The sequence below is a fragment of the Bos taurus genome, chromosome 10, assembly GCF_002263795.3.
Source record: "Bos taurus isolate L1 Dominette 01449 registration number 42190680 breed Hereford chromosome 10, ARS-UCD2.0, whole genome shotgun sequence".
Lineage (NCBI taxonomy): Eukaryota > Metazoa > Chordata > Mammalia > Artiodactyla > Bovidae > Bos > Bos taurus.
This window is the reverse complement of record NC_037337.1, coordinates 88,981,899-89,007,927: the sequence shown is the minus strand read 5'-3', so window position 1 is coordinate 89,007,927 and position 26,029 is coordinate 88,981,899. Positions and strand designations below refer to the sequence as shown.

The following is a 26,029-nucleotide window of genomic DNA, read 5'->3' as shown; positions in this document are numbered from 1 at the left end:
ACCCAGGCCCCCACACGAAGAGCACTACTCTTCTCTTGCGGCCTTTATCACAAGTGCCAATGGCTTTTCATTTTCCCGAATGCTTGCTTAGCATCTGCGGTCCCCACAACTGGATCGCGAGCGCCCGTGACGGCAGTGTGCTCGCGCACATGACCCCCGGTGCCCACACGACAGAGCTCGGTAAACATCTGCTGAGCCGATAAATGAACAAGCCAAAGATGGGTGAGGTCCTGGGAGGCAGGAAGGCTGCAGAGGGTCCACACGGGAGCCCCAGCTCATGGGCCAGCCACGCCACCCAGCCCCAGCCTCAGAGGCCCCGGCCCCCGGGTGCGGCTCGGGTTCAGAGGTCTCCCCGGGGTCCTCAGCCCTGCCTCTGCCCGTCTGCTCAGGCTGTTCCACCCACCCTCTGGGCCTGTCCACGCGCGCTCCTTTTACAGCACTGACGTCCTGCCCGCGTCTGTCCCCCTTCAGACACTGCCCTAACTCAGCCCTCCCTGCATCCCTATTTGTGGCTTCCAAGAACACCGGAAAACTTGCGCAAACTTCAGAGAACTTCCTCTCGTCCTGTCTCAACCTCTTATTAAGTTACGTCTACAGCTCACTCTGTATCCAAAACACAGGCTCCTCTGAGATGCCAGTTGTGTGATGTCAATAACTGGAGGAGAGCGGCCCACACGGCACCCTCCTCTGACTCCACCCCGCCCGTTCCGCTGTGGAAAGTGTTGCGCCCTCCAAGTCCGGGGTTCTCATCCCACCCCTGCCACCAGCCGGCAGTGTGACCTGAGGAAGCTGCTTCACCTTCTCTGGATCTCAACGCCTCCTCGCTTATAAAAGGGGGTGTCAGGGCACATGATCCTTGATATCCTTCCCAATTCTGTGATCCCGGAACACTTACCTTCCAGCCAACACGCCCCTAACTGTGCCCCCAGCCGCCTCCTACACACACACACCTGCACATGTACTCACTACGTCCGCTTCTCCACCGGGAGTCAGCTTACCCTCCTGGTCACACACACACACACACACACTCAGAGTCACTCCCAAGTGGCACAGGCAAGGCCCCTAAGGGGTCCTCCCTGAAGCAGAGCCCCCTGTGGGCAGATATCACCAAGGGTGCCTTGTCTGGGACACAGGCTTGTTCCTAAAGCTCCATGAATAAAGAAGCAGGCACAGCTGGCCTATTCATAATCAGCATAAAAAATTGATTAGCCCTTTCCAGATTAAACATTATTGTTTCAACGAGGAACATAAATCAGGTGGACGTGGAGGGCTTGCCCCCCTCTACTGCCAAGGAGCGGTGTCGGGTAGACAGCAAGCAGGGCCAGTGGAAGGAGACGAGGGCCCCCCACCTGCACGCACAGAAGAGTGGCTCCTTGTCCACAGGGGAGCTGGAAAGGAGAGCCCAACAGTGCCTGAACCCCGTCCCCAGGCTCCTCAGAGCACCTGCTGAGCCGTCACCTGATGGGGCTAGCCCGGGGCTGAAGGCAAAGGCGAGGACTGGAGTGATGTCACAGGAGGGAGCTTGGCCCCCAGGAACCAGACTGCATCTCAGAGGCCCAACAGCACAGCCTTTTATTTTTTTTTTTAATTTATTTATTTTATTTGGAGGCTAATTACTTTACAATATTGTAGTGGTTTTGGCCATACATTGGCATGAATCAGCCATGGGTGTACATGTGTCCCCCATCCTGAATCCCCCTCCCACCTCCCTGCCCATCCCATCCCTCAAGGTCATCCCAGTGCCCTGAGTGCCCTGTCCCATGCATCAAACCTGGACTCGTGATCCATTTCATATATGATAATATACATGTTTCAATGCTGTTCTCTCAAATCATCCCACCCTCACCTTCTCCCACAGAGTCCAACCAAGGAAACCAGAATTGAAAGAGACACGTGTACCTCAATGTTCACTGCAGCACTGTTTACAATAGCTAGGACATGGAAGCAACCTAGATGTCCGTCGGCAGACGAATGGATAAGAAAGCTGTGGTACATATACACAAAGGAGTATTACTCAGCTATTAAAAAGAATGCATTTGAATCAGTTCTAATGAGGTGGATGAAACTGGAGCCTATTATACGCAGTGAAGTAAGTCAGAAAGAAAAATACCAATACAGTATATTAATGCATATATATGGAATTTAGAAAGATAGTAACAATGACCCTATATGCAAGACAGCAAAAGAGACACAGATGTAAAGAAAGCAGGGCCTTGAACCAGCCCCTCTCCTCCTTGAAGCAGGCTGTGTAACTGAAGCGTGTGGGTCTCTGGAATCAGACACTGCTAAGGTTCAGTCACCAGTCGAGCCACTGTCCTGCTGTGTGACCCTCAGTTAAGTTACGGAGCATCTCTGAACCTCAGTGTCCACACCTGGGAAACATGGAAAGGGATACCCGCCCCGCTGAGCTGCTGTGAAGACTAAATGAGACCTTGGGCGTCTGGAAACCTCCAACATGTGCCGAGGAAGGAGAAAACAAGCCCTTCATCAATACTCAGTTCCTTGACCTGCCAGGGTTCCCCATCTGCCTGCCCCAGCTCCCACTCAGCAGTGCTAGGAGAGGCCACCAAACGCCGGAATAGGAAACCTTGTGAAAAGCAGGGGGCTCCTTACAGAGAGCAAGGGAACTCAGGGGTTAGGAGCCTGGATTCTGCAGTCAGGCCGGCTTTGCTCCTGACTCTGCCTGATACTCTCTGTGTGACCCCAGGCATGTGGCTCAGCCTCTCTGGTCTTGGTTTGCTCCTCTGTGAAATGGGAATAACCGCACTTCCCCCTCCCAGGGCAGCTGTGAGGGTTGTAAGAGGTGATGTCTGCAAACTGTGCAAGGGTCCCACACATTCCCTCTGGTCTTTCCTCTGGTTCTGGCCTGACTGCCATTCTCCATATTTGCATCTGTGCCTGAGAACTCTGCCTCCAAAGCCACAGGAATTAATAGCCCTCAGGAGTAGCCCTCACTCAGGAAGTTAGCTGGTGCATAAACACGCTACCTTCTCCCTGGCTGTTGGGTGGGATAATTCTAAGGAGACTGTTTGGCACCATTTCCCAGCCTCCCCACAGAGTTAACCTTCATTCACCCACCGTGGCAGCTGGTTTAGAGCACACAGCCACCACTGCCTTCTCTGCCCTGGGCCACACTCCCACTTCCCTACTTGGAAGCACCTGCTGTTTGTTCCTGTTGCTCAGTCGCTCAGTTGTGTCCAACCCTTCTGCGACCCCATGGACTATAGCCCACCAGGCTCGCCTTTCCATGGAATTCTCCAGGCAGGAATACTGGAGTGAGGTTGCCATTTCCTTCTCTAGGGGATCTTCCTGACCCAGGGATTGAACCTGCATCTCCTTCTTAACAGGTGGATTCTTTACCACTAAACCACCTGGGAAGCCCAAGCATCTAAGCTTCCACAAAACCACTTGCCCTGGAACCCTTTTCTTGGAGTCATCTTCTGGGAGCCCCCAACCAGGATGAGCAGCTCTCATTCCCTTAGCATGGGGCCAAAGTTGGCATTTACATTCTCTATAGGATGGGGCAGAACCTGGGACTCCTCCAAACCATCGCTTCTATGCTGGCTATCACCAGTAAAGACAGTTGTTGGGCTCACATGGAGACAGAAACTACTGCAATCACACCCACCTTGCCCGTGCCACCAATCCCAGCCCTGAGAGACGCAAGTAGGGACCCACTTTCCACAGGAAGGGGACAAAAGGCCACAGTTGCATTCAAGGAGAAGATGAGGGCCCTGCAGTCCCTCCAGCAGCCCCAGAGGACATGAGGTGTCAGCTGTCCAGGCAGCTCCTTCAAGGGCAGAGACTATGGCACTCATCCTCTGGCCTGTAGCCATCTGACTCACTGTTCAGCTGAGGGCACTTGCTCGGAGCTGCAAGAGGATGGGATGGTGAGGGAAGAACGTGGCCCTGCCTCAGCCCCAGGAGACAGCTAAAACAGGCTGGTGGCTCAGCAGTAAAGAATCCGCCTACCAATGCAGGAGACACAGGTTCGATCCCTGGGTCAGGAAGATCCCCTGGAGAAGGGAATGGCAACCCATTCCAGTATTCTTGCCTGGAGGATTCCATGAACAGAGGAGCCTGGCGGGCTACAGTCCGTGGGGTCGCAAGGAGTCAGACACGACTGAGCGATTAAACATCAAGGAGAGTTCACCTCTGTTAGGCATGAATGACGGACAGAGTCCCTGCCCCATCCCAAGGTTCCTACCTTGGGCCACTCCATCCATCTTGCACTGTTGACTGACTCTGCCTGAAATGTTTTTTTCATTAGTCATGGGAGCTTGCATAACACATGTGCATAAACATGCCTGCATGCACACATGCGCGTGCACACACACACACACACACACACACTTAGCTGATTTGATATAACATTACTCCTAAGAGCTGGAACCTGGGGCCACTCCCTGAAGCTTACATACCCAAGCCCATTCTAACACCTATTCTAATGTCCTCCAGGAACCAGCTCCTCTTCAGGGCTAGCAGCTAGAAGGCAGGAGGGGCAGGGCCTTAGGCAACAGAGTTCCAAACCTTCCTCTGCTTCCTTTAGCTTTGTGATCTGGATGTTTCTTAACCTTCTAGGGCCTCTGCTGCCTCATATGCAAAACTGGAATGGTAAAACCTACAAACCTTGCAGAATGACTGTAAGGGTTAGAAATAAAACCTACAAAACATCCGTCCAAGATATACTACATCGCAAGTACCAAATACCCAGAAACTACCGTTATCATCCACTGACATGAACATCTCTGGTTCTGTTGGCCTTCCCCTCTTCTTCATGCCTTTGTATGCCTTGCCCCTTCCACCCGACCCCAACTGTATTGGGGTTTGAATGGGGGCGGGGGGAGTGACATCTCACAGACCCACCTCCTCTGACCACAGTGACTGGTCTGTACGGAATGGATGCCGTGTTTGCTTCCTAGGGCTACCACACCAAATCACTACTGACTGGGTGTCTTACTGCTGCTGCTGCTGCTGCTGCTAAGTCGCTTCAGTCATGTCCGACTCTGTGCGACCCCATAGACGGAAGCCCACCAGGCTCCCCTGTCCCTGGGATTCTCCAGGCAAGAACACTGGAGTGGGTTGCCATTTCCTTCTCCAGTGCATGAAAGTGAAAAGTGAAAGTGAAGTCGCTCAGTCGTGTCCGACTCTTAGCGACTCCATGGACTGCAGCCTACCAGGCTCCTCCATCCATGGGATTTTCCAGGCAAGAGTACAGGAGTGGGGTGCCATTGCCTTCTCTGGACTGGGTGTCTTAGAACAATACAAATGTATTGTTTCACGGTTCTGGCGACTAGAAGCCTGGAATCAAGGTGATGGCAGGCTTGCATTCCCTCTGCAGGTTCTAAGGGAGAATGCTTTCGTGCATCTTCTTGGCTTCTGCTGGCATCCCGCAATCTTCCGAGTCTCTCAGTTCATCATCGTTACATCACTCAGATCTCTGCTCCCACTGTCTCATGGCCTTCTTAAAAGGACAAACCAGTCACTGCAGCCCACCCTAAGCCAGTATAAACTCATCTCAGGTTGCCTGCTTACATCTGTAAAACCTCATCTCACAGTCTGAGGTTCCAGATAGACCTGAGTTGTGGGGGTCGATGGGGAACACTTTATTTTGTAAAGTGAAACTAGAAGAGGACAGAGTCTCTCCTGGGGCCACAGCTGGGAAGAGGTGAGGCCAAGAGAGGCTGGTGGCCAGTGGTCATGGAGGGAACCACGAGTGAAGCTGACCTTCACTCACGAAGGTCATGAAGGTCACTCAGGAAGAAGTTGAGAGACAGAGAGGAGAGTCCGGGAAGAGCTCCCAGAAGGCACAGTTCCACTCCAACCCTTGCTAAGATGTGGTTCCATGAGCCAAGACATCTGCCTTTTTGCCTCTGCTAGTTCAAGTTGGGATTCTGATCCTCACAGCCAACACACCACCGATAATGAGTTGATTTGTGTCCAAATATCCATGTGTTAGCCTCCAGCGCTTAGGACATGAACTTGCTTGCAAACAGGGTCCTTGCAGATGTAATTAGTTGAGATGAGATCATGGTGGCACAGGCTGGCCCCCTGATCCAACAGGACTGCATTTATGAAAACTGGAAATTCAGACACAGATACACACACACACACAGAGGGAGAACACCAGGTGAGGGTGAAGGCAGAAATCGGGGTGATGCTTCTATAAGCCAAGGAAATCCACAGACTGTCTGCAAACCTCCAGAAGCGAGAGGAGAGGCACGCAACAGGGCCTCCCCGACGCCCACAGGTGAGCCATCCCTGCCGACACCGGGATCTTGGACTTCCAGCCACCAGAACTATATAACAACAGATTTCTGTTGCATAAGCCACCTGACCTCTGTACTTCATTACAACAGCTTTTGCAAACTGACAGACCCTCAGCCAAGTTCCCTGTCATTCCAGCCCTCCTGGCCTGCTCTCAGTGGGAAACAAGCTGAGGTCAGCCCCAGCCACCACACCGCCCAGCTCCTCATGCTCTTATATCTCCCTCCTTAAATCTTCCTCATCCTGTGAGGGCCAGTTCATGGCCCACCTCATCCAAGAACCCCCTTCTGAACTTGCCCCACAAAGTGAAAAGTGAAAGTGAAAGTCGCTCTGTCGTGTCCGACTCTTTGTGACCCCATGGACTGTACAGTCCATGGAATTCTCCAGGCCAGAATACTGGAGTGAGTAGCCTTTCCCTTCTCCAGGGGATCTTTCCAACCCAGGGATCGAACCCAGGTCCTTCTGCATTACAGGCGGATTCTTTACCAGCTGAGCCATAAGGGAAGCCTAAGAATATTGGAGTGTGTAGCCTATCCCTTCTCCAGCAGATCTTCCCAACCCAGGTGTCACACATTGCAGGGGGATTCTTAACCAGCTGAGCCGCAAGGGAAGCCTAAGAATATTGGAGTGTGTAGCCTATCCCTTCTCCAGCAGATCTTCCGGACCCCAGGAATCAAACCAGGGTCTGCTGCATTGCAGGCGGATTCTTTACCACCTGAGCCCTGCATTTCTCCTGCATCAGCCCCACAGCTGAGCACTTAATTCTTCTCTAATTATGCCCCCTGTGGACTGTTCTGTCTGCCTGGTTTTGGGGGTATGGGAAGGAGGGACGTGGCTTTGACGCTTTCTGTATCCTCCACAGCCCTGACACAGAGGTAAGAGCTATCAGTCACTCAACAAACCTGTATTTTCTGGGCGAGCAAAGTATCAGTCTGTGAATGTGGCCACCATGAGCTGAGGCTCTCTCTTCACAGAACAGCCTGGGCACAGCAGCTCAGCAGAGGATGTGGGCATCCCTGCATGCCAGATGCCAGGGACGGGCACCACCCCAAGCCTGGACTGTGGGCTGAGGGCAAACTGGTGAGCAAATGGGTAGAATCGCCTCAGACCACAGATGGGGCTGACAGAAGGATACAAAGAACAGAATCCCATCCCCTTGGGGGGTGAACTTAGGGACATCCAGCCTCCTCGAAGTCCACAGGGGACTCCACGGTCCCAAGCAGGGTGGAAGCTACCTGAGGCCCTCTGGGTTTCGCTGAGAACAAGAATGGCCTCGTTTCCCATGCCAGCCCCCATCTTCCGGGCACAAAGCTTCCAGCCCCGAACAGAAGAGTCCGGGAGGACGAGCCCTGGGTTAGGGGTTGGGAGACCCAGGTTCCACTCCTGCCTTTACCACCAAGCAACTGTGCCACTCTGGGCAAGTTACTTCCCCTCTCTGAGCCTCAGTTTCCTCACCTGCAAAAAAAAAACAAAAAACAAAACCAGGCTTGGACAAGATGATTTCAAAATCCATATAACCCATGAGTTAGTGGCACTCTGGGATAACTGCTGTCTAAAGCAGCTGCCTCCGGTCAGCGAGGGCTCAATGAGAAGATACAGCGTTTGTCAAACCCCAGGAAGATCCGGGCACCCAGGTGAGGGGATGGATATAAAGTGAGGATCCTGTCTTACTGCTTTGTTTCTTCCTCACAACCCCACACACAACAACCACAGCTAACAGCTGCTGGGACTCACGATAAGCTGGGCACTGCATTTTAGATGGTCTAGCCTTTCAATCCTCATCACAGCCCTATTAATGCAAAGGTTCTATTATCATTCCTGTTTACAGATGAGGAAACTAAAGTTCAGGGGGAAAAAAAAAAAACCAATGAGGGACTTCCCTGGTGGGCCCGGGGCTAAGACTCTGAGCTCCCAATGCAGGGGGCCCAGGTCCCATCCCTGGTCAGGGAACTAGATCCCGCACGCCGCAACTAAGACTAGGTGCAGACAAATAAATGAATGAAATAAATAGAGCTTTTTTTTAAAGAAAGAACTAACGCTATAGTGAGAATATGATAGATTCAGGGTCTGGGCAAAGCCTGCTGAATCCAGAGCCTGTTTTATTAACCTTTATGCCATGCTGCCTCAGAAATGATCCTTTTGCTCCTTCCAAACCCTGGCCTCCCATCAGCCCATCATTTAAATAGCCCCAGACACACCCTCATACAGCACTCTACAGGCTTGTACAGGAACATCCCAGGGAACAGTGGGACCAAGACCGAGGCGGGGCAGAGCTGGCCTCTCTGAGAACCCCAGGCCCCGCAACCCCGAGCCATGATGCCCTGCCTCCGATGGAGTGTCTCGGCGCATGTTATAACCCATTATTAAGCACCTTCTGTGTGCTGGGCATGGACAGCATCCTGAGGAAACCCCAAGACGAGGGGGAAGGGACCTGCCATCCCAGGAACATAAACTGCCCTCTGAGACAACCAGACCACCAGGCCGAAAGAGAAGGCCAGCCTGTTCAAGGGGACAGGGGCATCTGAAATAGCTCAGAAGTCAACCCAACCACATCACAACACCTACTATGTGCAGAGCCCACACTAGGCCCCACTGGGGATAAGATGGGGAGGCAACCAATCTTAACACAACAGACAACTGCCTAAGAGCGGCACCGGAGTAGGGAAACACAAAAGAGCCATTAATCCTGACTGGGGGGGTACCTGGGGAGGCCCAGGGGGACCACTTCACCAGACACTGCACCTCAGTTTCCCAGCTGTAAAGCGAGGAATACCAGTACCCATCTCAGAGAGTTCTAGTGAGAAGTGAGTTGATCCATGTGAAAGCTCTACAGCAATGCCTGACGCCTGACAGGCATTCAGGTGTGTGTGTGTGTGTGTCTGTGTCCATCTGTGTGTCACAGGCATCCACAGTGTGTGTGTCTGTGTCTGTATGTGTGTGTCTGTCTGTGTATGTGTCCATCTATATGTGTGTCTATGTGTTTGTGTCTATGCGTGTGTCTGTGTCAGTATGTGTGTGTGTCTGTGCATGTGTCCATCTGTGTGTATGTCTGTGTGTGTCCGTGTGTGTGTGTCTATGTGTGTGTGTCTGTGTCAGTATGTGTCTGTGCATGTGTCCATATGTGTGTGTGTGTGTCCATCTGTGTATGTGTCAGTATGTGTGTGTTTTTTGCATGTGTCCATCTGTGTGTCTGTGTGTGTCCATCTGTGTGTGTGTCTGTGTGTGTCCATCTGTGTGTGTCTATGTGTTTGTGTCTATGTGTGTGCATCTGTGTCAGTATGTGTGTATGTCTGTGCATGTGTCCATCTGTGTGTGTATCTGTGTGTGTCTGTGTCTGTCCATCTATGTGTGTGTCTGTGCATGTGTCCATCTGTGTGTGTGTCTGTGTGTGTGTTTGTGTCTGTGTGTGTCCATCTGTGTGTGTGTGTCCATCTGTGCGTGTGTCTGTGTGTGTGTCCATCTGTGTGTCTGTGCATGTGTCCATCTGTGTGTGTCTATGTGTGTGTGCATGTCTGTGTGCCCATCTGTGTGTCTGTGTGTGTCCGTGTATCTGTGTGTATCTGTGTGTCTGTGTGTGTCCATCTGTGTCTATGTGTGTGTCTATCTACGTGTCTCTGTGTGTGTGTCTGTGTGTGTCTGAGTGTGTGTGTGTCTGTGTGTCTATGTGTCCATCTGTGTGTGTCTGTATGTGTCCATCTATGCATGTGTCTATGCGTGTGTCTGTGTGTGTCTGAGTGTCTGTCTGTGTGTGTCTGTGTGTGTCCATCTGTGTCTATGTGTGTGTCTGTCTACGTGTCTCTGTATGTGTGTGTGTCTGAGTGTGTGTCTATGTGTCCATCTATGTGTGTCTGTGTGTGTCCATCTATGCGTGTGTCTATGTGTGTGTCTGTGTGTGTGTGTCTGTGTGTGTGTGTCTGTGTGTGTCCATCTGTGTCTATGTGTGTGTGTCTACGTGTCTCTGTGTGTGTCTGAGTGTGTGTGTGCGCGCGCCTGTGTGTCCATCTGTGTCTATGTGTGTGTGTCCATCTGTGCGTGCGTCTATGTGTATGTGTCTCCATGTGTGTGTGTGTGTGTGTGTGTGTGTGGTGTTGCTGTTGTCACAGTAACAGCGGCAGTGGTGGAGAGAGTGGGAGCTTAGAGGAGGAGAAAGCCTGAGGAACAAGGAGGGACGAGAGGGGGGCCTGAGGAGCAGAGGCCGGCTGGCGGGAGACACCCGAGCGGTCAGGGCGCTTGTGTGAGGCTGCGGAGGACGGGGGCGCGAGGGGGCGCCCCGCTGCCCGGGGCCTCGGTGCCCAGGAGGGAGGGGGCCGCGGCCCGGCTGTGCGGGTCCACCAGGCGGGACGGGCGCCCCCGCCCAGGGGAAGGGCGCGGGCCCGGGGCGGGCGGGGAGAGCAGGCGGCGCCTCAGTCCCCGGGACTAAGGGCGCGCCGTCCGTCCGCTGACAGGGACACTGCCCGCCATCCATCTCCCGCTCGTTAAATTACCAACCCAAATCTCTCTCCCGTAATTGATAAAAATCTCCTTTGGATGTTCGGCATTATTGGGGGAAAAAATGTTTTTCTATTTTTCATTATGTGTTTTTAATATAAATGCGTTTTTTATTGAGAGCTGCTGGGAAGGCTGGAGGAGCCCAAGTCGGCGGAGAAGGTCGTCTCCCCGCTCGGCACACCGGATCCTGCCCGCACTCCAGCGCCTTCTGCTCCCCTCCCAGAAGCCTGGGGGAGGCGGGGCACTGTCTGGGGAGACAAGGAACCAGACGCCAGAATAAACTCCAAGGCTCTTCTGAAGACCAAAAGAAGCAGGTCTACAGACAGCTGCAGCCCTTGACTGGTGCCCAGCTCCAGGCCAGCAGAGCAGCCCTGGGGGTGGTATAAAGGCCTAGCCCACCTTGGCCCGCCCCCTGCCGGGGTGTATAAAAACCAGGCAGGAGCCCCCCCACCCCACCCTGAGGGCGGGGACCCCGGGGCTGACACAGAGGAGAGCTCCATCAAAAGTATGAGGGAAGTCAGAGAAGCACAGGGAGGAGTTGGATCGGCATTGGAAAGAAGGCAGCGGGGAACACTGGACCACAGAGGCGGCTGTCATCGAGGAGGAAAGCTTCCACAGGCCCCGGGGTAGGCGCAATCCCCCTGAAGCCTGTCCTCTACACTCTTCTCCAGCCCCAGTTCAACCCGGAGCATGTTTGTCACCCACCCCATACCCAACTCCTCCAGGACAAGGGAAGTTGAGTCCAGCTGCCATCCCTCAGGTGAGGCAGGCACGAGGGGCCCTAGTGAGAGAGTCAATTCCTAGGCAGGTTGATGAGAAGTCCGGGGTCCCGGAGGAGGAGAGAGAGGTCTGGGGGTCTCAAGGACGAGGAAAGGACAAACTTCTTCTTTTCCTCTACATTCCTTAGTCTGAGTCACATAAAACAGTTTTTCTTCTTTAAGCCTGGAACTGATGATTACACAACTGTTTAAACTCTGTACTAGGGGTTATATAACAATAATGTATCCTGCTTGAGGACAGTTTCTCCTTCCTGAAAACCTTCTGACTAGTCCTGATATGTTCAGTCAGTTTAGTTCAGTCGCTCAGTCCTGTCTGACTCTGTGACCGCATGGACTGCAGCACGCCAGGCCTCCCTGTCCATCACTAAGTCCCGTTGTTTACTCAAAACCATGTCCATCGAGTCCGTGATGCCATCCAACCATCTCATCCTCTGTCGTCCCCTTCTCCTCCTGCCCTCAATCTTTCCCAGCATCAGGGTCTTTTCAAATGAGTCAGCTCTGCACATCAGGTGGCCAAAGTACTGGAGTTTCAGCTTCAACATCAGTCCTTCCAATGAACACTCAGGACTGATCTCCTTTAGGATGGACTGGTTGGATCACCTTGCAGTCCAAGGGACTCTCAAGAGTCTTCTCCAACACCACAGTTCAAACGCATCAATTCTTCGGCGCTCAGCCTGATATCTTAGAATGTATATTATGGGAGTGGGTCTGGTAGCATCTTTCTATTGTTAAGTTCTAACCCTGTTATCCTAAAATGTAAGTGTGGGAGTGGGTCTGGTAAAATTCTTTTGATTTATTGTAATAACCAATTAAAAAAGGATATAGCTCCCTTGCTCACACTAGCAAGGGGGGCACGCTCCGCCCCCCTTCCAGTGTCTGTGTCAGAAGCTTTCTCTGCCCCTTTTTCTCATTAATAAAACTCTGCTACACAAAAGCTCCGGAGTGATCAAGCCTGGTCCCTGGTCCTGAAGCTAAATCTTCTTCTTTGGATATCGCAAATCCGACATTGTTCACCGTCAGCTGTCACTAGACACAACACAGCCACCAGCTCCCTGACCCCGGACACCCATGGCTCTATCCCATCTGTGGAGTCAGTCCAAGACCACACCACAGGTGCTGCTGAGTAGCCTCAGGAAAGTGCCCAGTGAGCCACTGGCAGCCTCCCAGGGCGGAGGGAGGCTCTCAAGAAGCCCGGGGGACAGGCTCCAAGGCAGCCTGAGGGAGGCTTCCACCAGTGAGGGCTGCGGCTGGCCACTAGATGGAACACTGGGTACCAGTGGGAGGGGAGGGGGAGGGAAAGGCCCATTCTTCTAGAAAAATAGCATCGGGGACAGAGAACCATAGTCTTGTATCAGAAAACATGGTTAAAGACCCAACTCCACCATTTCAAGTCCCTCAGGACCTTGGTTCCTCACACACCGAAGGCATCCAGCACAACACAGAAGTGGTAGCTCATGTTTGCTGGCCACCTGCTCTGTGCCAGACGTTGGCTCCATGCTCCACATTCATTGATTCATTTCATCCCTGCAGCAAGCTGAGGAGGTAAGGTACCATCATTAACTCCATTGTACTAAAGAGGAACCTGAGGGACAGAGAAGATAAGTTGCTTGTCCGAGGTCTCGAAGTTGCTCACTCGTGTCCGACTCTTTGCGACCCCATGGACTGCAGCCTACCAGGCTCCCCCGTCCATGGGATTTTCCAGGCAAGAATGCTGGAATGGGTTGCCACTGCCTTCTCCAGGAGATCTTCCCAACCCAGGGATTGAACCCAGGTCTTCCACATTGTAGGCAGATGCTTTATCGTCTGAGCCACCAGGGAAGTCCTGGTTATGAGGCCAATAAAGCCAACAGGCAGCTTATGGCTCCTGCCCACCTCAAAGGCTCAATATAGGAGCTTGACGGCCACGTGAAAGCAAGACCCAGCTGGGGCACCTTGTCCTCGTTCTCACAAAGTTCTCTGCACGCCAGCATGAGGTCCTGAATGCAAACGTGCGGAAATGATAAGGGTCACCCCAGAGTTGGCCACTCCCTCTGCAAGTCCCCTCCCCCGGCCCCTCCCCCACCACCCACCCAAGCCTCTGCCCCAGTCTCTGCGCTGTGCCCACCTGGGGCTCCACTCACCAGGAACCTCTCACATGGGCCAAGAGCACCCTGCCCTCACCTCCCCCCGTCTGCTTTTGCCTCCGCTGCCCCTCTTGTCAGCAGGGCCTTCTCTCTGCCACCCCCACCACTCAATAAACAAATGATGTTCTTGGGAGCAGGGCTTCTTTCCCTCCTCTCTGACCTTTTGCTGACACCTGAAACTCACCCTGCACCTATTATCTGTAGGTGCGTGTGAAACAATGAGAGGTGCGTTTCCCCAACTGAATTGCAATGGTTCTTGTCTGCATCCTCACAGCCACTCAGGTTGGATGGTCCCTCAGAAACATTTGAGCACTTGTCCCTGGGTGCCACAAGGGGGTTACAAAACCAGGTCAAGTCTAGAAACCCCACCCCATGGAAGCTCAGGAGGGAAAAGACTGATAAAATGTGTTTTGGAGGACAGAAGCCAAACCCCAAGCCTTCAGCACCAGCACAAACACAGCCCCTCACAAAGGTGTTTCTGAACTCTGGCCCCTGACCTAATTTCCTTTTGTTTTTCATCGAGTTCCAGAGTTGGGAAGAACACCATCTGATACAGCTATGTTCCAGCACAACAGACGAAACTGGATCTCTCACTGAAATGTATCATAAGGAGACTGGACTTGTCCATGTGTGTTCCAGGAGGGGGGAGAGATGTGTGTGTGTGTTTGTGTGTGTGTGTGTGTGCACAACCAAAGATAACTGTACCAGTGCAGCTGAAAATTCTCTTATCTCTTCCTGAGTCCCACTGTGACTCCTGCCCCCAAGCTCTCCACCCACCTCAAACCTCCAGCCTCACCTCCCCCACCTCATCTCCCATGTTATTAAGGAAATTCAGCTCCACTCCATTCCTCTTTGTTGAGAACCTCTCCAAGCCCTCCTATTTCAGGCTCACCTTATGAAAAGAACATCCAAAGACCTTTAGTAATGTAACCTCAGCCCCAGCTTTACACCTCGGCCCCGAGAGTCACCAGGCTGAACTCCCTCTGCCAGTCAGCAAGACTTCACCATGCACTCCCCTGTGTTTTATGCTTTCCACAGCCTGCATCTTCGGCCCATTTCATTAACTGGTGACCCCCTCCTCCAACCTCCACCTCCCCCAACCCCACCCATCTTTGAGAACCTAGATGAGACACAATGGGCTGCAAAAAGCTTCCACCCACCCAAATGTAATATCTCTCTCCCTCGCCATCTCCTCCCCCTCCCCACAGGATCAGGTATTACAGCAATGGGTGTACCTCCTGTTGACCCTAGACTATACGGGCCAGAAGGAAGGTTTTACCCATGTTGACTGTAGCTACAACTTCCAGCTCTGTACCTTTCCCCCTAAATACCAGCTGCTTAGACAACAGACAGAATGAAAAAAAAAAAATATATATATATATAGAGAGAGAGAGAGAGAGAGAGAGAGGATAGTCAAGGAAAAGGTGTTGAACCACAGAACTGAATGCTGTTAGAGCCTACAGGGGCCTCAGAGAACTCCTACTCCAAATGAAGAAGCTCTAAGGATGGGTTGGTGGTCAGCACAAAGAACCCGGCCAGGTCCTCCAGCATAGCGCCAAGAGCTCCTGAAACCCAGGGTGGTCAACAGTCTCATAACTTAAGCTTGCGTCTGCCCCATTCAGAGTACAGAGCTGTCAGCCCCGCTCCACAGCAGGGACCATGCCCAGGAGTAGAAAGAACCAGAGTCTCATCCAGCCGTCAGGGCTCCCTTCATAAGGAGCAAAGGACTTCAACAGCCCTCCCGGACACTCAAGCTCAGGCGCCATCTGCTGGTCAGGATCAGCACTGCGCCTGGACCCGCCGCCCCAAGGGTGGTCAGGAGACAAGACTGAGACCAACCCCAACCCACTCCAGATTCAAGTCACTTCCAGGCAGAAGCAATGACCCCACCTCCTAGAGCTCTTACTGCTGACTGCTCAACCTGTCGTGCAAGACGTAAGCCTAACATTCAAAATAAAAGGAAAAAAGTAAGCTTCTTTTTGGTAAGGATAGAAACTCCTAAGGCACAGACACATAAAAAAGTGATTCCTAAAGGGTTTCTGCCAAACAGAAGTTCTGCTACATAGGAGACAAAGCACTGGCCAGAAGATCAAAACATCTGAGGTCTCATCCCACCCCTCACATGCCGCTCCCTTAGCTACATGGTCCCCCCACTAGCAGCACCCCACCTCCCGAAAGAGGCCAGTCCCTATGCCGGGAATGGGATCACTTCACCTGCTCTCACCTCGACACTGACGGCACTGCCTGCTGTCCAGGGATGTGAACTGATCTAACACCAAACGTACATCACAGAGTCCAGAAGAGCTGCAACCTCACCCTCACGCCCCAGGCTGGGGACATCCCCTCAGGGCCAGTGCTATCCTCCAGGGACAGGAATCAGTCTGAGAGCGCTAAGGGCTCTGCTCACATGGCAGACACGGAGCCAGTCAGGGCAGGCTGGGGCACACCAGCCTCTAACTCCTCTTTGGTCACCCCTCTCCTCTCCTCAGTGTGAGATTTAGGGGCAGCCACGTGACCGATCTTTGGGGCTTCTCTGGTGGCTCAGTGGTAAAGAATCCACCTGCCAATGCAGGAGACATGGGTTCCATCCCTGGGTCCGGAAGATCCCCCTGGAAAAGGAAATGGCAACCCACTTAAGTAGTCTTGCCTGGAAAATTCCATGGACAGAAGAGCTTGGCAGGCTACAGTCTATGGGGCCACAAAGAGCAACTGAGCAACTGAACACGTGTGCAGTCTTTGAGCTCCAGGTGACCTCAGGGTCCACCCGAGGACTCGGACCTAGGAAGAAGACAGTGACGCACGGCAGACTCAGCTTCCTTTAACCACTCCTGGAACCAGGGATGAAATGGAGGGTCCCGGGGTGGGCGTGGTGCTCAGGATTAGAGGAGCCAGCTTAAACGTCTTCCTGGGAGGATGGGGGGGGGGGCGGGGAAGGCTGCTCCCCAAGAAGTGTCACGGGAGGAGCTGGGGGAGGAGGGAAGGGTAGAGTGAGTGACTTTCCCCGCCCTCACTCCCCGACACCCGCCTACCCTGCTTCCCACGCGGCCCCCTTTCCCCTCCCTCCGCCCACAGGCTAAGAAAGTGTGGAACCGGGAACAAATGCCATCTTCCCGGCAGGGAGGGGGAGGAAGGGGTGAGGCAAGACTTTGTGCGTCTGTGGGGGCCGGGGTAAGAACCCTGAGGCTTCTGAGCTTCCCAGCCAGGAGGGACATGCCCTCCAAGCCATGGCCTTGACATTAGTCTCCTTCTCTCAGCAGGCTCATGACCAGCTGTGGGGCAGGAGACACAGGCCACCACGCTCAGGATGGCTTGGCTGGGCGAGGGGGTTGCCAAGAGAAGGGGCCCTGAAGACGCAGGCAGAGTCTCCCAACTGCAGACACCCTGCAGCCGGCTGGGCGGGCAGGCACACCATGACTGCTGATGCCCCGAACTTCCCGTCTCGCTCCACCCTGGCCTGGAGGAAAGCCACTGCCCTGCTCTCGCCTCCCCCTCCAGCTCCAAGTGTTAAGCTGCTGCCTTCTCTTCCTGCCTCCACCCCCGCTGAGCTGCCACAGTGCCCAGCAATGGTGCACTTCACACTGCTATTACAGTGACTTATTTAGTGTTCATTTGGGGATGCATCTCAATGCTGTAGGAAGCAGGAGGCCAACCGTCTTGGCAAGAAACAGGCACACGAGGGCTGAGCCACGCTGCTGCCGTCCCCCCGGCCTGCGGCCCCTCCATCCTCACCCCACTCTGCCCAGCCTGTGGCCGGCTCCTGACTCAGCCCTAAATCAGGTCTACTCTTCACTCAATCTTCCACCCCCGCCCCATCCCCTTGGAGGAGATGTTCCTCCATAGGAAGGAAGTCCACAGAGGTGTCTATGCTCAGAACCATTATACCAAACAAATTCTAGTGCTGCTGAGAAAGTTCTAGGACCTACAGCAGATTTCCCAACCTGGGGATCTGGCCAAAGGGACTGAGAACCCCCAGGGAATTTGACTTCGGAGGCCAGTGGGATTTGATTACAAAATGTACACAGGACTGGGGAGACAGGCTCTTGGAGGGCACAAACAAAACCTTGTGGGCACCAGGGCCCAGGAGAAAGGAGCCCACCTGGGTGATCCAGTGCCCATGCCTCTCCCAGAGAGTCCAATAATGAGGCCAAGCCAGGCCAGGCCATCAGTGAGGAGTGGGACTTCTCTGGAGGGATGCCAGGCATGTGATGCCAGCTCTACATTAAGGGACCGACAGTCAGGGCCAGCTGCACGCAAATCAGCAGAAATGGAACAACTGAGCTTTATGACCCTCTGCCCCAACTCTCCGCCTGGCCCTCAGTGGCCTAAGGAAACTGTCACTTATCCATCATTGGTTCATTAAACAAACACCGGCACCCCCGATACACCACGTACTATTCTGGAACTGCAGACAGGAATAAAAGGACCACCATGGTGTTCATCCCCAGACTTCACAATTTGTGGTGAAACTACCTAGACACAACTAACCAACCCACGAGAAGAACAAGTGGAGGGAGCAAAGGTGTGCAGATGGTCAGAGAAGACTTCATGGGAGAGCTGGGATTGGGCCAGGACCCCCAGCATCTAGCACAGTGCCCGGCATTTGGTAGACAGACAGACAGATGAGCCAGTGGCCTAGGAACACAAGGAATGACTGACAGGGAGAGGGTGGAGTAAAGAGACTCCAAGCAGACGAAGACCATGGCAAGCTGAAAGTGGACGGGGTGGATCTCGAAAGCCCAGCTAAAGATTTTATTTGGGGAAATTGGGAAGTATCAGAGGTAATAAAATAATTTCAGGAAAGGCGTCAGCTGATCTAGGCTTGACATTTAAGATTATTTTGCTCAGAAAAATCCTAGAAGATCCAAAGGATTCTCTCTCTAAGAGGAGAATTGCAGGGACTTCCCTGGCGGACCAGGGGCTAAAACTCCATACTTCTAATGCAGAGGGTATGGCTTTGATCCCTGGTTAGGGAACTAAGATCCCATATGCTCTGCTTCATAGACAAAAAAAAAAAAAATTAATTAAAAAAGGGAAAAAAGAAATAAAAATAATTTTTTAAAAAAAGGAGAATTTCAAATGTAATAGGTGAAGGGAGAAAAGCTTTACTGAATAGAGTTCTCTTAGGTACCATGAAATTCTAGCACATAGTCCATAAGCCTGGGCCTGCTCTGTAGATCCTTGCAGATGGCTGTTCCAACCACTCCCTCCCCAGAATCACGATGAGTGGATCAGGCCAACAAGGATCCACACCACTGGGCCCAGTCTGGGTTCCACACATCCCGCAGGTCACTGGCGTGAGTCCAAAGGAGCATGACCAGGGCCACATACAGAATGGCCCTCAGCCCCTTTGTCTGTGGCTCCAGGGTCAGAATGAAGATCAGAGACGTTTGAGGAAGCAGGCATCAGCCCTCAGGAGGAAGCACTTATTACAATTAGAGATGACTGATAATAGAGCAGACCACATCAGGCAGCCCATAAGAGAATAAGCTTCCTGTCACTGGAGGCAATCAAGCAGAGGCCCAGCGATGTCCCAGAAGCCACTGCACTGAATGATTAGGACAGCTCACTGATAGAGCAGGGCGCCAGAACTGTGTACTAACAGTCCCCTTGGACGCTTTACCTGATCACTCTAAGCCTCCATCCCTCATCCACCAAACAGGCTTATTGATAGTGTGTATCTTGTAGGTTTGCCATAAGGACTAAGTGAAATAATGTGTGGGAAACAACAGAGCTTGGAGCACACAGTAAACTCTCAACAACTGACAGCAACTATTAGATTGAAGCGTATGAATCGTACTAGGTTACAGGTCGAAAACAGTCTAAACATATAACTATTTCATATGGTCCAAGTAATATATTTACTGAGGGCCACTCAGGTTCCTTCTAACCTCTCTGATTTCACACTGAAAGTTTCCGTGCTCCCCACCTCTGTTGGATCCCCAGGGCCTGGGGCCAAGCCAAGAACTCTGCAGGGTCTTTCTGGAAACACACTGTACAGGAAGGGACCCACCCCTCCCGGCGGAGGCGGGTACCTCTTTGCCCAGGTCCTCGCGGATGACCTGGCGGACTTCCTTCATGCTGCTCTGCGGGGCCTGGCTGTGTAGCACCTTCAGCGTGCTGGTGTACTCCTCCGGCAGCAGGTAGTCCAGAGCCCCCAGGTGCTGGCCCACCTTGATGAACGTGCCCCGGTTGGCACAGCAGAGCTCACAGAGGCGCCTGGCAGAGCGGAGGTGCACCTGCAGGGAGACAGACGGGGCCAGAGAGACGTGAGTGCCCATTGCCCACTGGGCGCACTTCTCTTTTCCTGCCCGCTCTGCGTGGATACCCTGATTCACCCCCCAGTGCGCATGCACATGTACTTGCACATGCATACACACCCCATCATTCACCTTCAGTCTCCTGGTACACACACACACACACACACACACACACACACACACACACACACACCATCATTCACCTTCAGTCTCCTGGTACACACACACACACCCATCATTCACCTTCAGTCTCCTGGTACACACACACACACACACACACCATCATTCACCATCAGTCTCCTGGTACACACACACACACACACCATCATTCACCTTCAGTCTCCTGGTACACACACACACACATCCCATCATTCACCTTCAGCCTCCTGGTACACACACACACACACACACACACCCCATCATTCACCTCAGTCTCCTGGTACACACACACACACACACACACCCCCCATCATTCACATTCAGTCTCCTGGTACACACACATACACACACACACCCCATCATTCACCTTCAGTCTCCTGGTACACACACACACACACACACACACACATCCCATCATTCACCTTCAGCCTCCTGGTACACACACACACACACACACACACACACACACACCCCATCATTCACCTCAGTCTCCTGGTACACACACACACACACACACACACCCCATCATTCACCTTCAGTCTCTTGGTATACACACACCCCAACATTCACCTTCAGCCTTCTGGTACACAAACACCCCATCATTCACTTTGAGTCTCCTGGTACACATACACACACACACACACACACCCCATCATTCACCTTCAGTCTCCTGGTACACACACACCCCAACATTCACCTTCAGTCTCCTGGTACACATACCCCCCCATCATTCACCTTCCGTCTCCTGGTATACACACATACACACCCCCCATCATTCACCTTCAGTCTCCCGGTACACACACACACACACACACACACACCATCATTCACCTTCCGTCTCCTGGTACACACACACGCACACACACCCCCCATCATTCACCTTCAGTCTCCTGGTACACACACACACACACCCACACACCCCATCATTCACCTTCAGTCTCCTGGTACACACACACACTCACACACCCCATCATTCACCTTCAGTCTCCTGGTACACACACACACACACACACCCCCATCATTCACCTTCAGTCTCCTGGTACACACACACACACACACACCCCATCATTCACCTTCAGTCTCCTGGTACACACACACCCCATCATTCACCTTCAGTCTCCTGGTACACACACACCCCATCATTCACCTTCAGTCTCCTGGTACACACACACATACACACACACACCCCATCATTCACCTTCAGTCTCTTGGTACACATACACACACAGACACCACCCCATCATTCACCTTCAGTCTTCTGGTACCCAGACCAGTCAATTCCAACCTCCAACTGCAGCCAGCCTCCAGACATGGCCCAACATGGCCTGACACTTCTGATCGCCTTTCCTTTAAAACTTACCTGGTCTGAGTCCCACTCCCACGGAAACAAGCATGTGTAAGGTTTTCAACTAGTTCTGATACATTTATGATTCATTCAAGGATATGCTAAGTTCATGCATTTGCCACCCACCCCTCAGCCATACTAATGACACTGTCTGTTTGGAGGTCTACAATTTTCAAAGATGCCAAAGTCATTATTTTTTTAATTCTTCCAGCAATTTAGGGAAGCAAGTACAGGTGTCTTTAAGGACAAGAAACTCAGATGTTTTGATTATAGAAAAAGCTAATAAATGTCAAAGCAAGGTCTAGAAAGCACTTCAGTCCCAGGGCTCTTTAACTCAGCAGACTTTAGCCGGGATCTCCTGTTAACTGGAGGAAAACGTCACAGCGGGGCATTAGGCACATAGGGTGGGCAGCAGGCCAGGCGGTGCAAGACAGGCCAGCCTTAACTCCCCTCCTGATGCCCACCTATCCCTCTGGAGTGGGATGTGGCCCCCACCCGCCCCCAGGCTGCACATCCCCAGTCACCACCCCAACTCTGCTGAGGATCTTGGAATTTTGAGGGTCCTGCCTTCCTGGAGCTACAGTTCCTGAACAGGATGGAGCCATAGGCACAAACAGAAGACAAGGGAGGCCCAGGGCTCTGTGGGAACCTGGTACCCTCTTCCTCCTGTAAGTCAACCAGGAGAGTGAATATTTATGATGGACTTACACTCTCAAGTGCTACGAAGGATGATCACATAATTAAGAGCATGTTGGAGGCAAGAAACCAGGTGAAGAGTTAAATAACGGTAGGCAACAAAGATGGAAGAAATGTTCAAAGATTCTACATGATTAGTTGCCAAGTGAACCACACAGAAAACTGTTACTGTAAGAATTAAAAAGAGAATGCTGCAGCCCCAAATACCCTGGTCCCAGCAGCCAGGGAGCCCACCTACCCGCTCCGTCTATAGCAAAGGGATGCCCTGGACCCCAGACACTCGGAGGCTGTCCTTAGGCCCTGCCAATCCACCCTTCCTTGCCACGCGCTATGATACTGCACTGACCCTGTGCCACTTCTCCTGTGTCAGATGGGTCACTATTAGGCTTGGTCAACAGCGGGGCTTGGGGGGCGGGGGTGGACATTGCAAGACCACAGCAGCACAAGGAGGCTCCCTACCGGCCCCACTGGGCGGCTTCCAGCTCATCAGCCAGCGGGACAGGGGTTTAGGGACCTGCCGGTGGCCCTCATGGACCAGCCCACCCTCACTACCTAGTGGGCCCCTTCTGTGGACCAACTCAGGCCCATATGCTCCAGCAAGTGCTCTGACCGCCCAGCAGGCAGCTCCCACACACTAGTTCTAGGTCGTCTTCTCCTACAAATCTCTCTGCCACAAGGCACGCTGTGACCATGGCCCATGTCTCCTTGTCTCCAGGGCAGCCTGGGATCCCAGCCTTGGAGGCCCCCAGCCAAGTCTTCAGGTCTGTTCTTGTTCACCACCCCGATCCTAGAGGGAGCAGGTGCTTTATGCATTTACTACCTCTGTCCCCTTAGATTCTTCTACTACTGCTTTTAGGAGTTAACTACCTTTTCCTAATTAATACATTTTTACATTTAAATTACAAATATGGGGACGTCTCTGGTGGCCCAGTGGCTGAGACTCCAAGATCCCCATGCAAGGAGCCTGGGTTCAATCCCTCATTGGGGAACCAGATCCCATATACCACAACTGAAAGATTTCACATGCTGCTATTAAGACCCAGCGCAGCCAAATACATAATTATTGGGACTTCCCTGGGTGGTCCAGTGATTGGGATTCTGCCTTCCAATGCAGAGGACACAGGTTCAGTCCCTGGTCAGGGGTCTAGATCCCACATGCTACGTGGTGCAGCCAATAATTAAATAAAAATTTTAAATAAATAAATATTTTTTTTTGCGGGGAGCGAGCTCCGCCTCTGGCAAAGGTCATGAGGAAGGAGGCTTGGCATACGCAAAGGCGGGATCAAGCCTCAGGAAGTCTCCCTGGAAATTCTCGAGCAATCTACCCCCAAAACCAGAGTCTGCCTACTTTCTGCTTTGTGCTTTCACCTACACCTCTGACTTTACGGGGGCTGTCCCCCACTACCTCTCTGAAAAAAGTTAGCTTACAGCTCCAGTTAATAATTCCTGGGTGTGACAGTGTTTAACCTACAAACTCCTTTGGAAATCCTCTAGCCTGCCTGAATAGGTTTTTCCGGCCACATGTGATTGTTCAGAGCCTCCCAACTGTGAGAGGCAGGAGATGTTCTAAACTGTGTAAACACAGATTCTTTTGAGTAGTTAAAAGATTGATTAGAAATTGTATTGGTGAAGGGATTTTCACTTGTTGAGCCAATGTTTGCTGCTAAGTTTCCATATCCCTTACCTGCTGTGTCCCTGGCAGTGTATTGATTAATATAATTGGTGTAAGTAGTAGCTTTAATGTTTGTAACCTGGGACCCTTGAGTTAATTCTTTTTCTTGTTATAGCCCACCACACCCTTTGCTCTGTAGGAATGCAACTTTATCTAATGCTTTTGGAGGGTGGCTCCTGACCAATCACCTTTAGAGAAAAATAAGTTTTCTGAAGAAAAGGTCTTAAAATGTTAACAGGCCTCCGGGCCAGAAGATGATGCAAATCACCTAAGCTTTTGCATACGATAAGTTTGCAGGAAGAAAGCCTGGTTTGCTGCAAGACTCTACCCCTTCCCCCATTATCCTCTATGCATAACTTAAGGTATAAAAACTACTTTGGAAAATAAAGTGCGGGCCTTGTTCACCGAAACTTGGTCTCACCATGTCGTTCTTTCTCTTACCTTCTGGCTGAATTATTCAGCCTCTTTTCTCCACTGAATTTCCTCACTGAGCTATCCTTATTTCAGCCTCTTTTCTTCACTGAATTTTACTGAGCTATCCTCATTCTATTACTCTTTATATCCTTAATTAACATTTAATTAAGCAATTGTTTCCTGATCTTCGCCTACGCTGTCTCTCCTTCGAATACCCTGGATCAGCCGGGGCTGGTCCCCGGCATTTTTTAATAAAATAAATTACAGGTATGACTAGTCCCTGGCTGATACAACCCCTGCAATTGAATGTGAATAGATTAGGATTAAAAAGGAGAGCATTTCAGGTCAAGAGAATAACACAACATGCGTGTTTGTGTGTGTGTGTGTGTGTGTGTGTATAAGACCTGCTCCACCATTTTCTTTAGACTAGATTCACATCTGCATTTCTCTCAGCTACTGGAAGAACTCAGAAAGCATTAGCCTCACACCAACAAGGCCTCCTACCAGGGAGCACAGCCAGGGCTCTGTTGCCTCCCTCCTGTGCCCTGAGCCAGTCCCAGGTAGGGTGTCTCCTGGCACAAAGTAAAGGTCACGTTCACACTGTCTGGGCAATGCAGGGAGCCCTCTCTGGTCACACAAGCCCAGGAAGGCTGGTCTACCTCTGACTCACTCATTCCCTGGCACACCAGCCATTGGGAACAGAGACCACGTGTGTCCCCTGTAGACTCTGTGTACCCCAGGGCAAGCCATGATGAGCCGTAAGTGTAGATTGATGACAACCATGGGTCACACACACAAAACCATAATCCATGAAACTGAATCGGCATCTACTGCAAATGGCACCCATATTTCAACCAGCGTCTTAAACACACACAGTCATATGGGGATGAGGGATATTCCACTCACCAAAAAAATGTAAATGCTCTTTGAAGGTCAAAAGACACAAATGCTGAATAACAGAGCAGGCATTCTGATCTCCAGGGTCCCTTTCCAGCTCCAGCTCCTACAGTTCCACTGTCCCTTAGGATCAGAAGGCAGGTCTCATTCAGAAATTCAAGAAACTGCTGGCTTAGTGCAAAGTCCCTCTTTGAGCATTCACCTCCTGCTTGCTGGTGACTTGGGACGGAGGACCGCCCTTCTCCTGCTCACTGAGCATCTTTGCTTCTGGGATCTGTAATAATAAATCTTGTGATTCTATTTCCTCTGGGTGGATGTGTTTAAACTGCACCTTCAATCAAAACACCCCAGTGAGTTTCACTTCCCCAGTGGGAGCTTGGATGCCGAGAGAGCTGTCTGCGGACCCCGTGTGGGTGGCTTGTGCCCCCGACTCAGCAGGTCATAATCTGCACATTCTTAATTGAATACACCAGCGCTGGCTTCTCAACACACACTACTGCCCTAAACACTGCACACCCATTTGCTCACTGGCCCCGAGGCCTGTGGAGCCAGCACCGGGTTTCATGAGCTGGATGGGTGTTTGTCGCTGCAGCATGTCCTCATTGCAGAGTTCCCACTCCAGGTTCCATTCCTGCCAAAATAGGGCAGGAACAGCTGGCACCATCTCTCTGCCCCTCCTCCAACTTCGTTTTCACTCCCAGCTCAATAACTTGCCTTATGATGATCTCATTACCAATAACCTTGTTGTAATGAGCTTTAATCTGCCTCGTATTAATTAAAAGCATTGTCATTAGCCAGCTTGGGTTGGGATTTGGGGGGAGGAGGGAGTGGGCAGTGAACAGCTAATAAGATCAACTCAGTACTGATTAATTATTGATTGGGAGGGATGGAGCAAAGGCCCAAGAAGGGAAATCCTTTACTTGTGCCTAAAT

The 26,029-nt window shown here is 52.0% G+C and overlaps 1 protein-coding gene across 1 annotated transcript in view; it reads right to left on the bottom strand.

Moving 5' to 3' along the window:
• ADCK1 (aarF domain containing kinase 1) overlaps positions 1 to 26,029 on the bottom strand; it is a 131,125-nt gene that overhangs the window by 54,863 nt on the left and 50,233 nt on the right. Inside the window, 1 exon segment of the mRNA NM_001076895.2 lies at positions 19,690 to 19,893. Coding sequence (NP_001070363.2) covers positions 19,690 to 19,893 — 204 coding nt within the window.